Here is a 24,415-nt window from a genome sequence, read left to right on the forward strand (position 1 = left end):
GGACTTCTGTCATTTTCCCCACTTCCCTATTTTAAGTGTTGTTTAGAGTGCTAAATTTATACCAGTGTTTCCCTATATTAAATTAGCCGCCGCTGCTAAAATCACTGCCGCCACTCCCCAAAACTATGCTAAAAAAATATATATGATACGATTTTTGGGGGAAATCATTTTAGGGATGGTAAAACGTTGTCAGTGTTAAATTAAACCAAATATAAAGTATGTCGAAAAGATAATGGAGCTATTATTTTTAAATAAGATCTTTGAGAACAAACAATTAACAAAATAAAAAGACTTGAGTCAGGGAGAATCTAAAATTCCAAAAATGTCATGACATGGGGCCCCCCATTGAATTTGTTAGAATTTTTGAGTCACTCAGATAGCATAAGACAGCGTTAAGCCATGGCAAAATGCTAGGGGAAACACTGAATACAAATGAGAAACAAGCGAAAATAAAACAGGAAATCTGGGAAAAATGGAAATGATAACAAAAATCTAAATCTTTCATTGTAGCCAAACGGTGGCTGGCTAAGCTATCCAATGGAGAGCAAGAGGATGTTTATCACTTTTGGGAACACCATTATACAACAGCAACCCTTGATACTAGTTCAAGGGGTGCATAAGTACCGTCGCTGCCGGGGGTTTTGAGCACGGAGACGGGCACCATGACGGTGGGCGGAGGGGAGTTGAGGGTGCCTGCAGCTCGGGCCTGCTGCAGAGGGGGGATGGTGCTGCAGTACTCTGACGGGACGTTGGGGTTGGGGCTCGGACCTGTCGGACTCATCATACGCTCCAGCGCCTGGGCTAGAGGGGGAGGAGAGAGAGATGAGGCAGGTAAAGAGTGAGTGAGAGATAAGGAGAGTTGGCATACAAACATGGGTATTTTACAAATGTTCCACTCTTAGAATAAAAGCACTTTTTCCCCGGGTAACCCGGTATTTCTTTAAAGTGTCATTTTTAAGCAATAAGCCCCGAGGGGGTGTGGTAAATGGCCAATACACCATGGCTAAGGGCTGTTCTTAAGCACATCACAACCCAGAGTGCCTAGATACAGCCCTTAGCCGTGGTATATTGGCAATACACCACAAACCCCGAGATGCCTTATTGCTATTATAAACTGGTTACCAAAGTAATTAATCAGAGCAGTAAAAATACATGTTGTCATACCCGTGGTATATGGTCTGATATACCATGGCTTTCAGCCAATCAGCATTCAGGGCTCGAACCACCCAGTTTATAATAATGCATATAAAACCATAGGACAGAATCATGTGCCTTTCGAAAGTGTATTATACATGACATTTAATATTTACTTATTACATTCATTCTCATAAAAATATAATAACACTAAAGCAATATAAAGTCATTGATAATCTCGCAAGGTCTCGTTTTAAAATGTGTATTTGTGTCATTGGAAACAGCCTGAAACACCGAGGCAGAAATAGAACCGGTTCAACTGAACAAACCACTTTATTTAGGTACAGTGCCTTCGGAAAGTATTCAGACACCTTGACTTTTTCCACACTTTGTTAGGTTACAGGCGTATTCTAAAATTGATTCAATTGTTTTTTTCCTCATCAAGCTACACACAATACCCCAATGACAAAGCAAAAACTGTTTTTTAGAAATGTTTGCTAATCTATATTTTACATTTACATAAATATTCAGACCCTTTACTCAGTACTTTGTTGAAGCACCTTTCGCAGCAATTACTGCCTCCAGTTGTATTGGGTATGACGCTACAAACTTGGAACCACCTGTATTTGAGGAGTTTCTCCCATTCTTCTCTACAGATCCTCTCAAGCTCTGTCAGGTTGGATGGGGAGTGTTGCTGCACAGCTATTTTCAGGTCTCTCCAGAGATGTTTAATCGAGTTCAAGTACAGGCTCTGGCTGGGCCACTCAAGGGCCCAGACACTCCTGGGTTGTCTTGGCTGTGTGCTTAGTGTTGTTGTCCTGTTGGAAAGTGAACCTTCACCCCAGTCGGAGGTCCTGAGCAGGTTTTTAATCAAGGATCTGTGTACTTTGCTCCGTTCATCTTTGCCTTGATCCAGACTAGTCTCCCAGTCCCTGAAAAACACCCCCAAAGCATGATGCTGCCACCACCATGCTCCACCTTAGGGATGGTTCCAGATTTCCTCCAGACGTGACGCTTGGCATTCAGGCCAAAGAGTTCAATCAGACCAGAGAATCTTGTTTCTCATGGTCTGAGAGTCTTTAGGTGTCTTTTGGCAAACGCCAAGCGGGCTGTCATGTGCCTTTTACTGAGGAGTGGCTTCCACTCTACCATAAAGGCCTGATTGGTGGAGTGCTGCAGAGATGGTTGTACTTCTGGAAGGTTCTCCCATCTACACAGAGGAACTCTGAAGCTCTGTCAGAGTGACCATCGGGCTCTTGGTCACCTCCCTGACCAAGGCCCTTCTCCCCAGTTGCTCAGATTGGCCAGCTCTAGGAAAAGTCTTGGTGGTTCCAAACTTCTTCCATCTAAGAATGATGGAGACCATTGTGTTCTTGGGGACCTTCAATGCTGCAGAAATGTTTTGGTACCCTTCCCCAGATCTGTGCTGACACAATCCTGTCTCGGAGCTCTACTGACAATTCCTTCGACTTCATGGCTTGGTTTTTGCTCTGACATGCACTGTCAACTTTGGGACCTTATATAGACAGGTGTGTGCCTTCCCAAATCATGTCCAATCAATTGAATTTACCACAGGTGGACTCAATCAAGTTGTAGAAACATCTCAAGGATGATCAATGGAAACAGGATGCACCTGAGCTCAATTTTGAGTGTTATAGCAAAAGGTTTGAATACTAATTTATATACATTTTTATTTTATACATTTGCTAAAAATGGCAAAAAAAAATGTTAATGAAAAAGCGTTATGGGGTATTGTGCGTAGATTGCTGAGGATTTTGTTTTATTTAATCAATTTTAGAATAAGGCTGTAACATAACAAAATGTGGAAAAAGTCAACGGGTAAGAAATACTTTCCAAAGGCTCTGTACAATCTAGGCCTTCTTTGTTAACATAGGAATGTTATGATAATGAAATAAATAAATAAAATCAACAGCCAACATACAGTAGGACAATAAAAAAAATAAAAAAATAAAATCTGGCTTTTCACAAAATAAATTGCTGGTTAAAAACACATAGGCTAGCCTACATTGTATCCAAATATAGCCACAGCATAATATAAAAAAAAACACAGCGTCATTGCATTTTGGTACACCAGAAGTACATTCCTTTCCAATGGAACGCTGCATTTGCCTTGCAGCGTTGTGTTGGAGAGGCAGTTGTAGTGCATACGTTGGATTTATCTAACCTATACGTCAAACTGTATGCGTAGACGGCTTGACAGAAATGGTAGCAGAAGGTGCATTTTTTACATTTGCTGAAGCCCCCTCTCTGCACTTGGCGGCGCACAATTAGCCCAGCGTCGTCCGGGTTAGGGGAGGGTTTGGCCGGCACGGATGTCCTTGTCCCATCGCGCACTAGTGACTCCTGTGGCGGGCCGGGCGCAGTGCACGCTGACACAGTCGCCAGGTGTACAGTGTTTCCTCCGACACATTGGCGCGGTTGCCTTCCGGGTTAAGCGGGCATTGTTTCAAGAAGCAGTGTGGCTTGGCTGGGTTGTTTCGGAGGACACATGGCTCTCGACCTTCGCCTCTCCCAAGTCCGTACGGGAGTTGCAGCAATGGGACAAGACTAACTACCAATCGGATACCACGAAATTGGGGATATTTTTTAATGTAAAAACAACCAAAAATAATGTAGGTATGCCTACCATACCGGTAGCTCAAACGTTGGAGCCAATTTTGTTACCGTAGGCCTAACTGCATTTTAAGGCCGCGTGTACAGTTTCAACACAAACAATATGCATAAACAATAGGCTATAGTAAATATGATAGAATATTACAACATCACACACACCCACAAAACACACACACTGAGACATTGCACATAACAGCTGTAGACACATCTGGACAGGACATATGCATGTTCTGTATTTCACGGAATGTTTGCCATGTCCTAACAGCATTTATTGTATATAGCCTAATTAAACATAATGGTGAAAAGTAATCGAAACAACTGTTCCGCCAGCTCTCTTGGCCAAGCCTCACGTTTAACAGACACTCCAATATCTATACAGCAATCTAGTGTGGACAGATGGAAGCCCTGCATCACATTTAAAATGTGAGCTATCCTCACACGACTGAGAAAAACCAAGCCAAGCTGTACTGCCCTGGTTCTGCATCCACCATAGTTACTGGAACTGTGCTGGAGAAGACGATGTGAAATTAAAACAGGGTCAGCACACTATGGTTCAGTTTGACTCTGTTATTGTAAATTGGGCAAGAGTGAGCGAGGAAGTGAGAGAACAAGAGAGTGAGAGAATGGGATATGGATGGAGAGCGCGAGAGAGAAAGAGTTGGGGAGTTGATTCCAGGAAAGCGAGTGGTGGCCTAACTCAGATCAGGCCAGGCATGCTAGCAGATACACATATACTTCCAGTCATTGCCCTAGTTAGCGTTCGCTTTGCGAAACCCTCTAACTTTCTTCATACGGGACACAGTCTCATAAAAATGGTACCTGCGATTTCATCTGACTCTGGGGAAGTAGATAAAAGGGCCTCATTGTCAAAATCCCGAAGTATCCCTTTAAAGCTAGACAGTCAGGGAGTATCGATAATTCCCAAAACAATGGATAGAGGACTCTTTTGCAAATTTTGACGGCATTGAAATATAACACATTTCCTAATGCAGCCCTGCGGACATCACTGTAGACCAAATGTGGCCCAAGGGGCAAAATGAGTTTGACACCACTAATCTAACGGAACACCCGATGCCGTGCTTCGTCCGCTAGCTGCTGTGTGTGTGTGTGAGTGAGAAGTGCTGACTGGGCTCTGGCCTTCATCATATTGATTAAACACCATATCATCTTTATTGGCCTGGTTGGACAGGCCCGAGCTAACACAGTCCGTGAGACTACCTGCACGACACACACACACACACACACACACACACACACACACACACGTGAATGAAGCCACACAAGCGCAGACACTAGTTAGGCTATTAGCATGGGTTAAGAGCACTACTCACAACAACAGATAAATAGCACAACAAAAGAGAGAGAGAGACTGACGAGAGAGTTTAAGAGATTCACCTTGATCTTTCTGAGAGGAGAGAATGACATGGCATAAAAAGCGCAGCAGTCTGTGTCCTCTAGGAGCACTTAACAAGCCCATACAGATCAACAGAGAAATAAACTGAAATTAATCCAGTGTGTGTGTGTGTGTGTGTGCGTTGCGCACCACAACAACATGAACACAGAATCAGATCATAACAGATAAACCAGTGTGAGCTAGAAGCCCCAGGCTTCTTGTTCTTCTCTTTTAAAAATTCAGAGGGTGTCCCATCTTACCTTGCTTTCACTCCTCCAAACTCGGAGCTCTGTAGGTCCCCTTGGTCACGCTAAGTAGGTCCCCTACTTAGCCTTACCGACGTTAGCCCTTGTTGGCTGAATGTAAATGGGCTGTATTAGCCTAACTGAAGCAAAGTATATTAGCCATATTACAGTAGATGCTAGCCTATGCTAACTTGACTGAAGCTAGCTCTGTGCAGCTAACAGCCCAGCTGGGAGAAGACTCCAGGCAGGCAGGGGAGGTGTACAGTGAGCCTCACAGACTGCTCCCCACACTGATGAGAGCGATGGGGAGAGTAATGGAGGAGGAGGGAGGGATGGATGGATGGAGCATCGCATCACTCTGCTCCTGCCCTCAGTCCCAATCAAAGTGGATGGCCCCTTTTCTTTCTCTCCCTCACACACACACACAGCAGACAAGGGGACGAAAATAGTCAACCCAGCCTGTCCCTAGACATGTGTGCCCGTGCCAGAGTTGGAGTCAATGTGCAGTGTGTGCGCGCATCACATGCTCACTGCGTCAGGTGGCTCCTGTCCCACACACACAGTTAAGGACACACACTAACATCTTGACTCCTTCCAGCCATAACTACATAGCTCCATCTCCGCCCCTTTCTCTGCACCAGTCATATTGTCTAACCTCAGCTCTGTTTCTGGAAAGGAGAAAGTCATTCACGTGACCAGGGAAGCAGAACCATAGAAATTGAATACATAGAACAGAAACACTTCTCTTTTCCACCTGATTTATCACCCCTCACCAATAACAGAAATCACTCATTTAGTTGCCTAGAGTGGCACTACGCGAGACAGGATACCCTGGCCTCCTAGCAACACCACCATCGGCAGATAAATAAGAAAGCATTATTTTCAATGGGGATGGATGTTCTAGTCATTGTGTTTCTATGTGCAGCTCAGTGGAAGGCCAAAGTCGTTGTTCAGGAGAGCAGAAGGGCTTTGCACAGACCTTTCAGGTGGCAGGTGCTCAAAATGAAAAAAGGGCACCCCCCCATGACACACATATTGCACAATATGAGGAGGAAATTATATTCCTAAAAAAGCATTCCAATTTCACTGACTCACCCTGTGATGCGGTGGTCAATCGCTGGCGATTGCCGTTGCGCTCGTGCCATGAACCTACCTTTCTCTTGTAAAACAATGTTCGCTCAATAGGCCTATTTGGAAGTTGATCAAATATTTTGGTAGTCTACTGCAGACAGATAAGTCTTCTCTTTTCAGCGGGAGCCATTTGCTTTCCAGCCGGTGTGTTACCGTGATTGTATTTGAAATATTGCGAACGGCCTGTTTTGTCTCCATGCTGTTCACTGACAGATTTGCTGCACGTTCCCCACTGTAGGCTATGCCTTGTTATTGGGCTGCACACAATCCACAGCTAGGCAATTATTTAAAAGAAGCTATTGATCCTCTGTGGCTAAATTACAGGCCTACTTATGTTGTAGTAGGCTATTCTGAATTATAGAATTACTGCTGCCTGTTCAATAACTTCAGCAAATTTATTTCAATTTACCAGGTGTGCTGCAGCACCTCCAGCACCCTTCTCGCGGCTATGATTCTATAAGGAAATAAGTGATGAAGTGCTGCTGCGCGTAGGCTATCAGCCAACCAGACTAAATATTGATGTAAACCAAGTGTTGTGCTGCTGTGGCAGTACTGTTGACATTTAAACTAGGTAGCTTGCTCAACCAGGGACCGCATTTCGAGCCATGCATGTTTGAATCCTTGGGCACCCGCAATCTCTGTACAGGGAAGGCACAACCGGGTCCACGAGGGGTTGGCGAACTTGACGACGTGACGATGACTTGGGGGCAGTGGGTTTAGAACATCAATGACAAAAACTGGATACAAACAAATACAAATTATATATCACCATCCAAAAGTGCAGTTGGCAACTGGGAGGGCAAAGGGGCAGGTGCTCGGGCACAGGTAGACCCCTATCTGTGTACGTGCCTGGTGGAAAATGACAGGAGCATGGGGAAAAGCACACGCATAGAGACCGGTGAAATAGTTACACAAGCTGGTCGTACGCTTTTACACAGTCCCACACACACACACACACACACACACACACACACACACACAAAGGAGACACGTTCACGCAGGCTGTGAAAGAAAGCACTTCAGGCACTCAACTCTAACTTAAGATAGATCTCAAGGATAAATTGGCTAATTTACAGATCCCCCTTAGACTGTGTCTAAAAACTTCACTAGCTGTCAAGTCCTTGCTTCCTCCGTCCTTGGAAGGTCAATTAGATGAAGTCTGAGGGAGGGACCTTGGATCCTCTCCTCCAATGAGAGCTTTGAGGGGAATTGAGGAAACACGGATTTGACAACTAGTGACATTTTCAGACAACCTTATGCCACTCATTAGTCTACACTGTGACCAAGCCACAAACAAGCACAACTACCAGTTAACAAAGTGCTATTCATCAGTCATGTGCTGCTCTAGATAGAGCCTTAGACTGTCTCAAATGGCACCCCATTCTCTATAGTGCACTACTTTTGACCAGAGCCCATTGGGATGCAGCCTAGAGGACAGCAACCAACGTTCCTTCTAAGCTGAGCGGGTGCGCAGTAGCCCCGAGACTGCCGCGGAAGCTCCCCTAGGACTGTCAGAATAAATATCTGCCCATGGAGAGAAGCACGAGATTGAACTTCACTCAGCTTTATACGGTTTTCCCTGTTAGTTAACACTATCAATGTTTCCCTTCACTGTGGCAATTGTGATCAAATCAGCGCAATATTGGCCACTTTCAATGCAACGTACCCAAACAAAAACGAACTACGCAAGACTTGGTATCCAAAACTAACTACGCAAAGATTTTGTTGTAGGCAGAACGGAGCGGAGTAGGATTCTATTGCATTGACATGCATGACTCAGCCCATACTCTACACAGACCGGTGCAGAATAACCAATCAGAGCTGCAGTAGATCTACACTGAACAAAAATATAAACACAACATGTAAAGGGTTGGTCCCATGTTTCATGAACTGAAATAAATGATCCCAGAAATGTTCCATACACACAAAAAGCTTATTTCTATCAAATTGAGTGTACAAATTTGTTTACATCCCTGTTAGTGAGTATTTCTCCTTCGCTAAAAATAATCATTCCACCTGACAGGTGTGGCATATCAAGAATCTGATTAAAAGCATGATCATTACATAGATGCACCTTGAGCCAGGGACAACAAAAGGCCACGCTAAAACATAATGCATCAGATGACTCAGTTGAGGGAGCGTGCAATTGGCATGCTGACTGCAGGAATGTCCACCAGAGGTGTTGCCAGATATTTTCATGTACATTTCTCTACCAAGGTAGTTTTAGAGAATTTGGCAATACGTCCAACCGGGCGCACAACCGCAGACCACGTGTATGGCAACGTGGAGGCGAGCAGTTTACTGAAGTCAACGTTATTAATAGAGTGCCCCATGGTGGCGGCGGAGTATGGGCAGGCATAAGCTACGGACAACTAGAGAGATTCTGTGATGAGATCCTGAGGCTCATTGTAATGCCATTCATCTGCCGCCATCACCTCATGTCTCAGCATGATAATGCACGGCCCCATGTCGCAAGGATCTGTCCACGATTCCTGGAAGCTGAAAATGACCCAGTTCTTCCATCGCCTGCATACTCAAGACATGTCACCCATTGAGCATGTTTGGGATTCTCTGGATCGACGTGTACAACAGCGTGTTCCAGTTCCCGCCAATATCCAGCAACTTCACACAGCCATTGAAGAGTGGGACAGCATTCCACAGGCCACTGTAAACAGCCTGATCAACTCTATGCGAAGGAGCTGTGCAGCGCTGCATGAGGCAAATGGTGGTCACACCAGATACTGACTGGTTTTCTGATCCACACACCCAACTGCTTCTTAAAAAAAAGGTACAGTATCTGTGACCAACAGCTGCAAATCCATAGATTAGGGCCTAATGAATTTCTTTAAATGTACTGACTTTATTATATAAGCTGTTATTCAGTAAAATCTTTGAAACTGTTGCATGTTAGATCTATATTCTTGTTCAGTATATACAGTGCCAGTCAAAAGTTTTAGGACACCTACTCATTCAAGGGTTTTTCTTTATTTTTTCTATTTTCTACATTGTAGAATATTAGCGAAGACATCAAAACTATGAAATAATATATGGAATCATGTAGTAACCAAAAAAAGTGTTAAATCAAAATAGATTTTTTTTTTTATATTTGAGATTCTTTGAAGTAGCCACCCATTGCCTTGATGACAGCTTCGCACACTCTTTGCATTCTCTGCAAAGCTGTCATCAAGGGCGGCAGTGGTTAGAGTGTTGGGCCAGTAACCGAAAGGTTGGTGGATCGAATCCCTGAGCTGACAAGGTAAAAAAAAAAAATCAGTCGTTCTGCCCCTGAACAAGGCAGTTAACCCACTGTTCCTAGGCCTTCATTGTAAATAAGAATTTGTTCTTAACTGACCTGCCTAGTTAAATAAAATGGTTCAATAAAATCAAGTCAAAGGGTGGCTACTTTGTAGAATCTAAAATATATTCTGATTTGTTTAACACTTTTCTGGTTTCTACATGTACTCCATATTTGTTTTGATGTCTTCCCTATTATTCTACGATGTATAAAATAGTAAAAATAAAAGAAAAACCCTTGAATGAGTAGGTGGCGCCAAACTTTTGACTGGTACTGTATGCAAATAGACCATTGCCATATATGGATCTGTGCCATTTACTTTGATTTGGACTGTGTTTACAGCATGATCAGTCGTGAGTAGATTAGCTTGTTTTGAGATCGAAGCGAAAGCTGCATGCAGCCAAGTGTGCACATTTTGTTCATATCCTTTGCTAGTTATTAGTCCAGTTACAGATCACTTGTAGTCAGCAATAGAGGAGTGATTGCTTCTTACAAAAGCGCAAAATGTGTACATTTCTAGACATCTTTCAAAAGCAAGTCAGGTAAAGACCTTTGCCTTAAAATGGGAAGTGTTGTGTTTTGAGACAGGCTTGAATAAATTAAGTAGCTAATAGCCAGAGGGTAGCATAATTTGTCTGATTCTCTGTAAATGGTCTGAGGATAATAATGCATTTTATTTGGTTTCTTGCATCAAACAACAATTTTCAGTCACCTCCTTGTCTGAAGGTGAAGTGGATAAACAGGTTAATGTCAAGCCCTATAGTCGTGGCCAAAAATTTTGAGAATGACACAAATATTAATTTTCACAAAGTCTGCTGCCTCAGTTTGTATGATGGCAATTTGCATATACTCCAGAATGTTATGAAAAGTGATCAGATGAATTGCAATTAATTGCAAAGTCCCTCTTTGCCATGCAAATGAACTGAATCCCCCAAAACATTTCCACTGCATTTCAGCCCTGCCACAAAAGGACCAGCTGACATCATGTCAGTGATTCTCTCGTTAACACAGGTGTGAGTGTTGATGAGGACAAGGCTGGAGATCACTCTGTCATGCTGATTGAATTTGAATAACAGACTGGAAGCTTCAAAAGGACGGTGGCGCATGGAATCATTGTTCATCCTCTGTCAACCATGGTTACCTGCCTTCCTCATTGCTTTGCACAAAAAGGGCTTCACAGGCAAGGATATTGCTTCCAATAAGATTGCACCTAAATCAACCATTTATCGGATCATCAAGAACTTCAAGGAGAGCGGTTCAATTGTTGTGAAGAAGGCTTCAGGGCGCCCAAGAAAGTCCAGCAAGCGCCAGGACCGTCTCCTAAAGTTGATTCAGCTGCGGGATCGGGGCACCACCAATACAGAGCTTGCTCAGGAATGGCAGCAGGCAGGTGTGAGTGCATCTGCACACACAGTGAGGCAAAGACTTTTGGAGGATGGCCTGGTGTCAAGAAGGGCAGCAAAGAAGCCACTTCTCTCCAGGAAAAAGCATCAGGGACAGACTGATATTCTGCAAAAGGTACAGGGATTGGACTGCTGAGGACTGGGGTAAAGTAATTTTCTCCGATGAATCCCCTTTCTGATTGTTTGGGGCATCCGGAAAAAAAGATTGTCCGGAGAAGACAAGGTGAGCGCTACCATCAGTCCTGTGTCATGCCAACAGTAAAGCATCCTGAGACCATTCATGTGTTGGGTTGCTTCTCAGCCAAGGGAGTGGGATCACTCACAAGTTTGCCTAAGAACACAGCCATGAATAAAGAATGGTACCAACACATCCTCCGAGAGGAACTTCTCCCAACCATCCAGGAACAGTTTGGTGACGAACAATGCCTTTTCCAGCATGATGGAGCACTTTGCCATAAGGCAAAAGTGATAACTAAGTGGCTCGAGGAACAAAACATCGATATTTTGGGTCCATGGCCAGGAAACTCTCCAGACCTTAATCCCATTGAGAACTTGTGGTCAATCCTCAAGAGGCGGGTGGACAAACAAAAACCCACAAATTCTGACAAACTCCAAGCATTGATTATGGAAGAATGGGCTGCCATCAGTCAGGATGTGGCTCAGAAGTTAATTGACAGCACGCCAGGGCAGATTGCAGAGGTCTTGAAAAACTGCAAATATTGACTCTTTGCATCAACTTCATGTAATTGTCAATAAAAGCCTTTCACACTTATGAAATGCTTGTAATTATACTTCAGTATTCCATAGTAACAGCTGACAAAAATATCTAAAGACACTGAAGCAGCAAACTTTGTGTAAATTAATGTGTTTGTCATTCTCAAAACTTTTGGCCACGACTGTACATGTTTTTTTCCAAAGGTCTCATGGAATGTAGGCCTACACTGAACACCACACATTGGCTGCTACTGTAGGCTGAACGATAGAACAGCTATGTCCATGTTAAAATGTTATGGGATGCATTTTCTCCTTTATTTTTGATGGTAGGCCACTCTGGCAGGACTACATTATAATCAAATAGCCACAGTAGCCTATTTGGCCACTTAAAACTAACTTCAAAAGTGGGTACAGCATCAGTGTTCACAGTAAACGCGACCAGGAAGTTGCAAAGAATTTTCACAACATTCAAATTTGTGCTCAGCAGACCTGAAATTTTCTCAGTAGGGATTTTCTTTGGAGGGCACATTAATAGCAACTCTTGTAACACACCGTCCGTTTTGCTTCTTCTTCAGAGTTGTTCTTGAAATGCATATTACTTCGGTTCAGTAAGCACTCCAAGTTGAAATAGTTGAGAGACCTTGTCTGACATTCCTTCTAAGTGACCTTGAAGTTCAAAGAGAACATAAACTAGGATACTTTCCTTGCATCATTCACCATAGAGTTCCATATGCCCCAGGGCTGAGTTAGGCTGAGGCCTACCAACTACCCAACAGCGACAATCATCAGGCTGTGAATACTCTAGTGTGTTCTTGAGACATCAAAGGCTTCTTTCATGTTCTTCTGGGAGGAGCCAGACAATGGTGGTTCACAGCCATACAGAGCAGTCAGCTGAGCTACACACATCTGATGGTGGTCTTGTAGAACAGCAGATAACATACACCCATATCACAGACGTAAGAGTATGATATCTTGGAAGAAAACACTCGTAGAAGTTAGAATCTTAATATCACAAACAGGTTTTTAATTTTCTTGTGCCCCTCATTCACTGCTAGTCAGCCATCGCAGCTGATGGCCCATCGAAACCACACCTAAACTATATCGAAACTAATTTCATACATAACACAACGCCACAGATATCCCAAGTTGAGGGAGTGTGCAATTTGCATGCTGACTGCAGGAATGTCCACCAGAGCTGTTGCCAGAGAATTGAATGTTAATTTCTCTACCATAAGCCGGCTCCAACGTTTTAGAGAATTTGGCAGTACGTCCAAACGGCCTCAGAATCGCAGACCAAGTGTAACCACGCCAGCCCAGGACCTCCACATCCGCCTTCTTCCCCTGCGCGATCGTCTGAGACCAGCCACTTGGACAGCTGATGAAACTGAGGAGTATTTGTCTGTAATAAAGCCCTTTTGTTGGGAAAAACAAAATTCTGATTGCCTGGGCCTTGCTCCCCAGTGGGTGGGCCAGTCTCCCAAGTTGGGAATATGCCCTCCCAGGCCCACCCATTGCTGCGCCCTCGCCCAGTCATGTGAAATCCATAGATTAGTACCTAACGAATATATTTCAATTACTGTAACTTAGTAAAATCTTTTGAATTATTGCATGTTGCGTTTATATTTTTGTTCAGAATAGTTAGCCTAAAGACCAGATTAAATTGACAATAGTCTGATGGGTGACAATATTATAAATTGTACATGAAGAGATGGGTGCAGTTTGGAATTGACACAGAGGCAGGGAAAGAACCATCACTTTTTTAAATCCTCCTATACAGACATTTGATGTCAAGAGGTGAGCTCGATTTCAAAATGTTCTCCAAGAATAACCATGCTTTTCCATGCGCGTAATGCCTGAGCACTCGCAGCAGCATTGCTCAGGCCACTAAACAAAGACTAGTAACACAATACAACTTAAAAAGAAATCATGGTTCCATAATGATTCTTAAGACCTGCCAAAATGAAATTATAATGTACATCTTTGAGATGGATTTAACACTTAAACTGTGGTGGTTTTAGTCTTTTTTCCCCCACATATAGCTACAGTAAAAAAACGAATGAACAAGCTATCATGTTCTTCGAAATTGTTTTTTTGTATTCTAATGTTACGTAAGACCTTCGTAAACACAACTAAATTCTTCTTCTTCTGATAGCATATATGATATTGTATTTATTTGACTGTTAGAATTTTGATGACCAGAAGACGTGTCATTGGTATTTGGCTCGAAGGGGAGTACGTAGAGGCCAGGTTTTCTAGTGTCAAGAAGGCGCGATCTTGAAGCGGTCCTTACTCTGTTTTAGAGAGAGAATCCCCTCTTGGCGGGCACACTGGAAACGGGGAAAACCATATATTTGGCTTTGAAAATGGAGCACATCAACTGGTACAGTATTTCCATCAATGAATAATAAGCCTTATTTTGCAATGGGATTTTTTTTTCCTCCAGGACAATTTGGCCAGAAATTGTGTTTATCGGAAACCCTGACACACACACGCACACACACACACACACACACACACACACACACACACACACGGGTCTTACTTCTGTGTATGGTCTCGAAGCAGATGACACACACCCGGGCCTCCTTGTCCAGGTACTTCAGCTTGCATTTCCTGTTGCAGCACATGGCACAGTACACCTGTGCCACAGGTGAGAGGACAACCGTCAGGCAAGAGACAAAACACTATACTGCAACACAGCACTCTACACCATACGATGACAATCTACAGTGAACTCAGGAAACTATTCAGACCCCTTCCCTTTTTGCACATTTGGTTACGTTACAGCCTTATTCTAAAATATACACACACACACACACACACACACACACACACACACACACACACACACACACACACACACACACACACACACACACACATAAGTATTCAGACCCTTTGCTATGAGACTCGAAATTGAACTTGGGTTTCCATTGACCCTCCTTGAAATGTTTCTACAACTTGGAGTCCACCTGTGGTAAATTCAATTGATCGGACATGATTTGGAAAGGCACATACCTGTCTATATAAAAAGGTCCCATAGTTGACAGTGCATTTTAGAGCAAAAACCAAGCCATGAGGTCGAATTAATTGTCCGTAGAGCTCCGAGACAGGATTGTGTCGAGGCACAAATCTGGGGAAGGCTCCCAAAACATTTCTGCAGCATTGAAGGTCCCCAAGAAAACAATGGCCTCCATCATTCTTAAATGGAAGAAGTTTGGAACCACCAAGACTCTTCCTATACCTGACCGCCTGGCCAAACTGAGCAATTGGGAGAGAAGGGCCTTGGTCAGGGAGGTAACCAAGAACCCAATGGTCACTGGCAGAGCTCCAGAGTTCCTCTGTGGAGATGGGACAAATGGGAGAAACTCCCCAAATACAGGTGTGATAAGCTTGTAGCATCATACCCAGGAAGACTCGAGACTGTAATCGCCCTCAAAGGTGCTTCAACAAATTACTGAGTAAAGGGTCTTAATACTTATGTAAATGTCATATTTCAGCTTTTTGTTTTTTACTGTTTTTGCTTTGTCATTATGGGGTATTGTGTGTAGAATGATGAGGGTCAAAAACAATTGAATCCATTTTAGATTAAGTCTAACGTAACAAAATGTGGAAAAACTGAAGGGGTCGGAATACTTTCCGAATGCACTATACATGAAGTTACTCATCCCACGTTAAGTGTCTGACCCAGAAAGAAGAGCAGTAAATGACAGGGGAAATTGCGCAGAAATTAATTGTGCAGAAATCAAAGCAGGTTGTAAAGTACATTACACTACTCTTCTGTATCCCGTTGGGCTCCAGTAAGAAGCCTATAGAGTCAAAGCCCCTGGGACTCTTGTGTAATGCTGCTTTAATCACTGGGCTGTTAAGGTCTTAGCTCTGGCTTTAGCCCCGGGCTCATACTTCAGAGAGTTGAAGATCTATAGAGGAGCTGGAACCTCAATTGCTGACTCACAGCCCTTGTTTTTATATATATACATTGTAGAACAAAAGAAGACATCAAAACTATGAAATAACACATATGGAATTCATGTAGTAACCAAAAATCTAAATATATTTTAGATTCTTCAAATTAACCACCCAGCGACTCGATGACAGCTTGGCATACTTTGGCCATTCTCTCAACCAGCTTCACCTGGAATGCTTTTCCAACAGTCTTGAAGGAGTTCCCAAATATGCTCAGCACTTGATGGATGCTTTTCCTTCCCTCTGCTGTCCAACTCATCCCAAACCATCTCAATTGGGTTGAGGTCGGGTGATTGTGGAGGCCAGGTAATCTGATGCAGCACTCCATCGCTCTCCTTCTTGGTCAAATAGCCCAAACACAGCCTGGAGGTGTGTTGGGTCATTGTCCAGCTGATAAACAAATGACAGTCCCACTAAGCGCAAACCAGATGGGATGGCGTATCGCTGCAGAATGCTGTGGTAGCCATGCTGGTTAAGTGTGCCTTGAATTCTAAATAAATCACTGACAGTGTCACCAGCAAAGCACCCTCACACCTGGGAACCACACACGCGGAAATCATCCGTTCACCAACTCTGCGTCTTACAAAGACACGGCAGTTGGAAAAAGGTTGAGAATGCCAAGAGTGTGCAAAGCTGTCATCAAGGAAAAGGGTGGCTACTTCGAAGAATCTCAAATATAAAAAATATTTTTATTTGTTTAACACTTTTTTGGTTAGAACATTATTCCATATGTGTTATTTCATAGTTGATATCATCGCTATTATTCTACAATTTAGAAAATAGTAAAAATAAAGAAAAACCCTTGAAAGAGCAGGTGTGTCCAAAGTTTTGGCTGGTACTGTGTGTGAGCGGGGGGCTCTCTGTTGCTTTATAAACAGGAGATATGAACAGAAGGAGTGTTCTCTACAAGGAGAACGATAGGTCGAAGTCAAATGAGAGTCAGTGGATGAGCTGAAACACAGCTAGGTCACAGCTCCACATTTGAATCCACATTTACATTTGAATCCTCTGATTCAGTAAATACAGAAATGTGCTGCACTGGAAACCGCTGTAAGGCTGCTTTATTGAAGTTCACTGAGTGGGTAACAGTCAGGTAATGTCCCCAAAATATGCAATTATTCGGGCAAGTTATTGCCACTTATGATTCCATTTCTTCAGTTTCCATTAATATTCAGGGTCTTTGTGACCGTCACTCATTTAAGTTTGGTTAGAGCGGTTTATTATGTGTTGCAAGGTAAAAGTTATTTATATTTACTTGCACCTAATATAAAAAAGATATATAGTCAAAACACCAAAAATGCTATCAATAGGGCAAAATATGACCCTAGAAATTAGGGTAAAAGAAAGTCCCTTCAAGGACAGATCTAGCTACGTACCTTCCCACAGGCCCGGCAGTGGTGCCTCCTCCTGGTGAATGTGAACTTCTGCCAGCAGTTCATACAGTTGGGCGCCTCCGAATCTGGCACCCAGGGGGGCTGCTTGAACCCCAGCCCATTCTCATCCTCCACCTCCCTCCCCTCTGAGGACCCAGACCCCTCCTCAGCAGGCTCGCCAGGGTAGGGTGGTGGCTCCGACAGCTCGTTGTACCCCACACTGGTCTCGTAGGGCTCTGTTGGGGAGTACCCTGGGCAGGGCACACCCAGTTTAGAAGGGTCCTGAGCAAGATTGTGGCTGGAAGGAGAGGGGCTCTGGTCCACCTCCTCCCCAGCGTCGGTGCTGTCTGTGGGGCTACTGGGCCCCTGGTCCTCCCCTACTGCTGGAGGTGCCCTGGTTGCTTGGCAGTGCAGCTGTTTGGGTCGGGCCCCTCCAAAGTAGGGTGGTGGGAGGTTACTGGGACTACTGGGGTCCTGGGAGGGCATGGAGGGGGCTAGGCTCACACTCCCCTCTGCAGACGCGGACAAGGTCCTGTCGCTATCCGGGTAGGCCAACCCCTCCCCTCGGCTCCGGCTGTAGCTCTGCAGCTCCTCCTCCACCAGCCGCTCCTCCAGGTCCCCGTTGAGCTCGGAGAAGCCCTCGTCCTGGAGGTTCTCCCCGGGCCTCTCGCAGTGAGGGACTCCCTGGTCCTCCTCACCCTGAGCCTCCCCACGGAGGAAAGCATCCAGCTCCTCATCCGTCACCAGCAGCCCAGCCTGGTCACTCTCCGGCAGGTACTCAAAGCCAAACTCAGGTGGGTCCACCGGGCTTAAGCTGGGCTCTGAGGGAGGGGATGCAGGTCGCTCTGGAGACATGGGGGCCGGCTGAACCTCCACTTGAGAGAAGCTGACCTGGGAGACGGGGGGAGCTGAGACAGCCAGGTGGAAAGGCATAGTTGTCATCTCTGGGCTCTCTGTATTAGGGGACTGGACAGAGCGGTCCTCAGGGGCAGAATCAGGGCTGATACAGTCCTCCACAGTCCCAGAATTCTCTGGGAGACTGACTTCCTCCTGCACCTCAGAGGCAGACAGGGACTCTGCCTCTAAGGTCTCAGTTGGGACAGCCTCAGCCACATCTGACCCTCCTCCCATGGCCTCCTCAGGGTTCTTGGAGGCCACCAGGGCCCTGCACATGGACACGGCCATGGGCAGGCAGGACAGGGCGGAGGGGCTCTCAGACACACAGCCACTGCAGTCCTCAGAGTTAGGTTCCTGTCCAGTGCAGCTCCCAGAACTCTCTGCTTCAGCCAGTTCAGAGTGCTCCAAAGACCCCTCGCCCTCATCCCTGACATCTGTGGCGATATCACACGTGGGAGTGTCCTCTGTCTTGGTGTCCATGGCAACAGGCAGGACTACAGGCTGGTCCGGGTGGTCAGGTGAGTTCTCCAGTTGACAGTTGATAAGTGCCACCTCTATGCCTGCCTCCTCTCCCTCCGTCTCTCCAGACTCAGAGTTTCTCAGCGAGGGGGGATTCGTGGGCTCACAGGCTTTCTCCACAGCAGCGGGCAAAATCACATCGAGCAGACTGAGAGAGGCAGCATAACCACCAGAGTCCAGCCCCAGCAGCACCTCCGCTCCCCCGCCAAGAGCCTCCCTCCCCTCAGTACTCCCATGTTCGGGACCCAGACCCAGGCCTGCTGAGGCTTCCCTAGGCAAAGCCACCACGGGGCTGGTGAAGTCCACCAGCAACTCCTCCTCCAGCCGGCTCTCTGCCACATCCAGCTTACTGAAGGCGTTGTGGCTGTTGGCCCGGAGGAGGTGGGCTGAGCCTGTGTCACTGACCAGATCACACACAGGCTTCAGGGCCCGGTCTGGGCAGGGCGGTGCAGAGCTCTTAGCTGACCCCCGGCCGTCTACAGAGGAGAGCAGGTCCACCCCAGTGAGGGGCCGGGCCTTGGTCTCGCGCTCCACAGGACTGGGGCTAGGATGGTCGGGGGAGCTGGAAGCAGAGCCGTAGTGCAGGGAGTTGAGGTCAGGGAGAGAGTGTGGAACTGGAACTTTGGAGGGTTCCGGAAGGAAACCCTGGGCGCCCAGAGAGTGGCCGGGATATGAGGGAGGCGACAGGGAGACTGATCTGCACTCATGCTCATCTTGTGGGGAAAGGAAAAGTATCCGTTAATCAGTTCTGTTGTTAATATCTCAGCAGAACAAGTGAGCAACAAGTTGTCAACTAAATTACACCACAAGTTACATTTTTCTTTATATATATATATTTTTTTTTTCACTTAACACTACACCCCTCCGACCTTCCCTCAACATACAGAAATGAAAAACATGCTACCCGAATACATTTATTCAGACAGCAGTAACAAGTGTCTAACCTGTATTGAGCTCAAAATCATCCAGCAGCTTGTCCAGGTCACACACAGCAGCCTTAAAGAAGCTGTCCATGCTGGGCTGTCCGTGTGGGAGACCGGCTCCACTCACGCCTTCACCTCCTGGAGAAGAGCAACAAGAGGAAGTATTATCATCTGTTATCTTTATCTATTGGTCTTATGTGGACAGGATGAATGCATTTTGATCGACATTTCAGTTTCCACCTCAGTGGTAAAATGCTGTAGTTCTTGGCTATGAAGCTACGCTTTCATCCAGTCCCCAATCCCCAGACAAGTTGAATAATGAATAACATCAATTGTTGACCAAACAGTCAGCACAGCACCTCAAACTTCACGCATAAATTCTCCAGCTATGCATGATTGTGTACTTCAGACTCTGACCCCTGCTCTCAATGTCTGTGGGGAAATCTAATCAAAAGATCTACAAGAGAGAATTTCTCCAGTTTCAGTGTAATGACTTTATTATGACACGTCAACTGGCATCACAATTTATATTGGGAGACTCCACTTGTCTGACCTGAACTCACCTTGCATTGGTTAAAGACTACACAACAGGCCCAGCTAGGTAGCTAGCTTGCCAGGAGCCAGTATTAGCAGCTGGGCTAATAACACAAAATACATCTGGTCATCTAGCTATGGGCCTAGCTTATGCCGGTCGTGACAAAGTTTACTAGTTAGGCTAAAGGTTTAAGGTTAGGGGAAGGGTTAGCTAACATGCTAAGTAGTTGCTAACTAGCTAAAATGCTAAAGTTGTCGGTGAAGAGATTCGAACTTGCAAGACGTTCCTGTTATACTCACCCGGACCAACCACTACCTTTAACCAGCCGTCTTATGTAACCATACCAAACGTAACATATCCTATTCATTTTAGTGTCCTGGATTTACATTTACCACCAGGTTGATGTATGATCAGCTAGCTTACTATTAGCTAGCATCCATGGTGACTAATATTTCCTAATCAAGTCAATGGTAAATATAATACTAGTTAGCTAGCAGTAGGTTATAACCAGAAGTGGAATGGCTAACATTAGCTATGTATTCGTTCAATTAGGATTAAAGGGTAAATCTCAAACCCAATTTCCTTCAAATTAACAAAAAGATGCATTCAGGTGGGGAGAATTGCTCACCAACACTTTCTCACGAAAGCATACTTACCAGAAATCCACTGGCACACTCTGATAATACAATTATGTGCATCTCAAACATATGTTACACTTCTGAACAGTTAGTTCACAGTGGTAAGGCGCCGAGTTCCTGACATCTATTGCCACTTGAGGTGTAAATTCAAATCCCCCAAGTAGCGGCAAAAATAATCTTTGAAATGTGGACTCACATTTATTGAGGTATTGCGTTGGGAAGAAAAGTGTAATCTTCCCTTTGAAAATTATGATTTGGGGCTCATTTCAATTCAACCCGCATTGCAGTATTTACGCAGTAGCTCTTTTGATCTATTGACAGGAGTGGGCAGTGGTGAAAATGGTGAGGGCCAGGAATGACATATGGTTGTGAAAAATAAAGCAGGCCATCGAGGAGAACGACAACACCTTTGCCAATGTGGCAACCATCAGCCTAACAACAATCGCCAGCCTTTCGAAGAGCCACCAGGTTTCAAAAAACACATTTACCTGGTGCCTTGAGAGAAACAACGACCGGGTGAAGCACTATATACTGTATTACTGTTACTACTTGATGCACATGCCACTTCACAATATCATATTGGAACTAGACTGTAAAAATAACTAACCAAAATATATATTTTTTTATATTTTTATATGGTGCTTGATGATGCTGTGAGAAATCACAAGCATATCTTTGTTGATGAAGCAGGCCAAAACTAAGCGCTGTGGGCGGAACCTCATCGGCTAATGGGCGACCGTCCAAATGCCTGGCCAAGGTGGGGGAAACATCTCCATGTGTGCAGCTATTTCAGAAGATGATGTGGTAGGACATAGACCATTACTTGGATCCTACAACGCCGCACACCTCATTGTGTTTCTCAATTAAATTGAGCAGGCCTGTCAAGGTGAAGGGGGTCACCTATGTCATTGTGTGGGACAATGTCAGGTTCCACCATGCAGAGGTGGTTCAGGCATGGTTTCGGGCCCATCCCCGATTTGTGACCCTATACCTGCCCCCATACTCTAAAAGGATATTTTTTTTTCAGCATGGTGGTGGAAGGTGTACTATGGCCAGCCACATAAGCTTGCCAGGCTCCTTCTGGCCATGGATGAGGCATGCGACGACGTCAATGCAGACTAATGTCAAGCTTGGATTCAACATGCCAAAATGTTTTTCCAGCGGTGCATTAACAATGAGGACATTCACTGTGATGTGGATGACAATTTATGGCCAAATGCTCAAGACAGGCTTGATGCAAATTAATGCGTGCTAAACGTTATGTTTTATTTTCCTTCATTTAACTTTACATTTCTTTGCAATTATATCTGAAAAATAAAAATGTTATTTGCATGAATGATTGTAGAAGATGTCTTCATTGATCACCCCTTCGATTACACACTGGCTAGATATGGAAATTATAGGTTCTGTCAATTTTGTTGAGTAATATAAGAGTATTGCCTAACGTGAAAACTGAGTAGTTACTGTAATTTACAGTACTGTTGTGGCATATTACTTTCAGCACTTCTAAAGGGTGATTTGAAACACGTATCTTGCAATGTTTGCTATTGGATTAACTGGTAGTTAAAATGACTAAATTGAAAAGGTAGCATTATGTTGTGTTTTGGTGATTAAACCAATGTTCTCATTACGTTTCACAATAAACGTATATTTTGAATCGATGGTTGTGTGGTAAGAGATGTTTACAATCCAAATGAATACACAATGACAGGTTTTGAATGAAAGACTGACTGCGTTACAAGTGTGACCTGTTTGGAGTTTTGTACCAAGAGTTGTGAAAATGTACCACATAATTGTGAAAACCTACAACTACTACCAGAGCGACCCCTCTCACAGGTATGTTTTCACTTTTAAGAATTAGAAGTGTGTGGCAACAGATTAAATATTCTAAATAAAAGGATTTGGAAAAAAATATTGAGTTACCAGTCAAATGTTTGGCAAACCTACTCATTCAAGGGTTTCTTTATTTTACTATTTTCTACATTGTAAAATAATAGTGAAGACATCAAAACTATGAAATAACACATATGTAATAATGTTGTAACCAATTAAAAGTGTTAAATCAAAATATATTTTATATTTGAGATTCTTCAAAATTGCCTTGACAGCTTTCCACACTCTTGGCATTCCCTCAATCAGCTTCACCTGGAATGCTTTTCCAACAGTCTTGAAGGACTTCCCACATAAGCTAAGCACTTGTTGGCTGCTTTTCCTTAATTCTGCAGTCCAACTCATCCCAAACCATCTCAGTTGGGTTGAGGTTGGGTGATTGTGGAGGCCAAGTCATCTGATGCAGCAGTCCATCACTCTCCTTCTTGGTCAAATAGCCCTTACACAGCCTGGAGGTGTGTTTTGGGTCATTGACCTGTTGAAAAACAAAATGATAGTCCCACTAAGCGCAAACTAGATGGGATGGCATATCGCTGCAGAATGCTGTGGTAGCCATGCTGGTTAAGTGTGCCTTGAATTCTAAATAAATCACAGACAGTGTCACCAGCAAAGCACCATCTCACCTCCTCCTCCATGCTTCACGGTGGGAACCACACATCCGTTCACCTACTCTGCCTCTCACAAAGACACAGCGGTTGGAACCAAAAATCTAAAATTTGGACTCATCAGACCAAAGGACTGATTTTCACCGGTCTAATGTCCATTGCTCATGTTTCTTGGCCCAAGTGAGTTTCTTCTTCTTATTGGTGTCCTTAAGTAGTGGTTTCTTTGCAGCAATCGGCCATGAAGGCCTGATTCACGCAGTCTCCTCTGAACAGTTGATGTTGAGATGTGTCTGTTACTTGAACTCTGAAGCATTTATTTGGGCTGCAATTTCTGAGGCTGGTAACTAATGAACATATCCTCTGCAGCAGAGGTAACTCTGGATCTTCCTTTCCTGTGACGGTCCTCCTGAGAGTCAGTTTCATCATAGCACTTGATGATTTTTGTGAGTGCACTTGAAGAAACGTTCAAAGTTCTTGACATTTTCCGGATTGACTGACCTTCATGTCTTAAAGTAATGATGGACTGTCGTTTCTTATTGATTGTTTGAGCTGTTCTTGCCATAATAGGGAATATGAAATAAATTCCACAAATTAACTTTTAACAAAGCACACCTGTTATATGAAATGCATTCCAGGTGACTACCTCATGAGAGAATGCCAAGAGTGTGCAAAGCTATCATCAAGGCAAAGGGTGGCTACTTTGAAGAATCTCAAATATATACTGCTCAAAAAAATAAAGGGAACACTTAAACAACACATCCTAGATCTGAATGAAATAAATAATCTTATTAAATTATTTTTTCTTTACATAGTTGAATGTGCTGACAACAAAATCACACAAAAATAATCAATGGAAATCCAATTTATCAACCCATGGAGGTCTGGATTTGGAGTCACACTCAAAATTAAAGTGGAAAACCACACTATAGGCTGATCCAACTTTGATGTAATGTCCTTAAAACAAGTCAAAATGAGGCTCAGTAGTGTGTGTGGCCTCCACGTGCCTGTATGACCTCCCTACAACGCCTGGGCATGCTCCTGATGAGGTGGCGGATGGTCTCCTGAGGGATCTCCTCCCAGACCTGGACTAAAGCATCCGCCAACTCCTGGACAGTCTGTG

General features: G+C 44.3%; 1 protein-coding gene across 3 annotated transcripts in view; it reads right to left on the reverse strand.

Moving 5' to 3' along the window:
* Positions 1–24,415, reverse strand: part of LOC115203804 (zinc finger FYVE domain-containing protein 16) — a 53,528-nt gene that overhangs the window by 13,622 nt on the left and 15,491 nt on the right. For all 3 annotated transcript variants that reach the window (XM_029768813.1, XM_029768812.1, XM_029768814.1), the window contains 4 exons: positions 19,649–19,765; positions 17,292–19,417; positions 14,492–14,588; positions 625–801 (listed from right to left, as the gene is read on the reverse strand). In XM_029768813.1, the coding sequence (XP_029624673.1) occupies positions 625–801; positions 14,492–14,588; positions 17,292–19,417; positions 19,649–19,765 (2,517 nt within the window). The remainder of the gene's footprint in view (positions 1–624; positions 802–14,491; positions 14,589–17,291; positions 19,418–19,648; positions 19,766–24,415) is intronic.

The sequence above is a fragment of the Salmo trutta genome, chromosome 12 (genome assembly GCF_901001165.1).
Source record: "Salmo trutta chromosome 12, fSalTru1.1, whole genome shotgun sequence".
NCBI classification, from domain to species: domain Eukaryota; kingdom Metazoa; phylum Chordata; class Actinopteri; order Salmoniformes; family Salmonidae; genus Salmo; species Salmo trutta.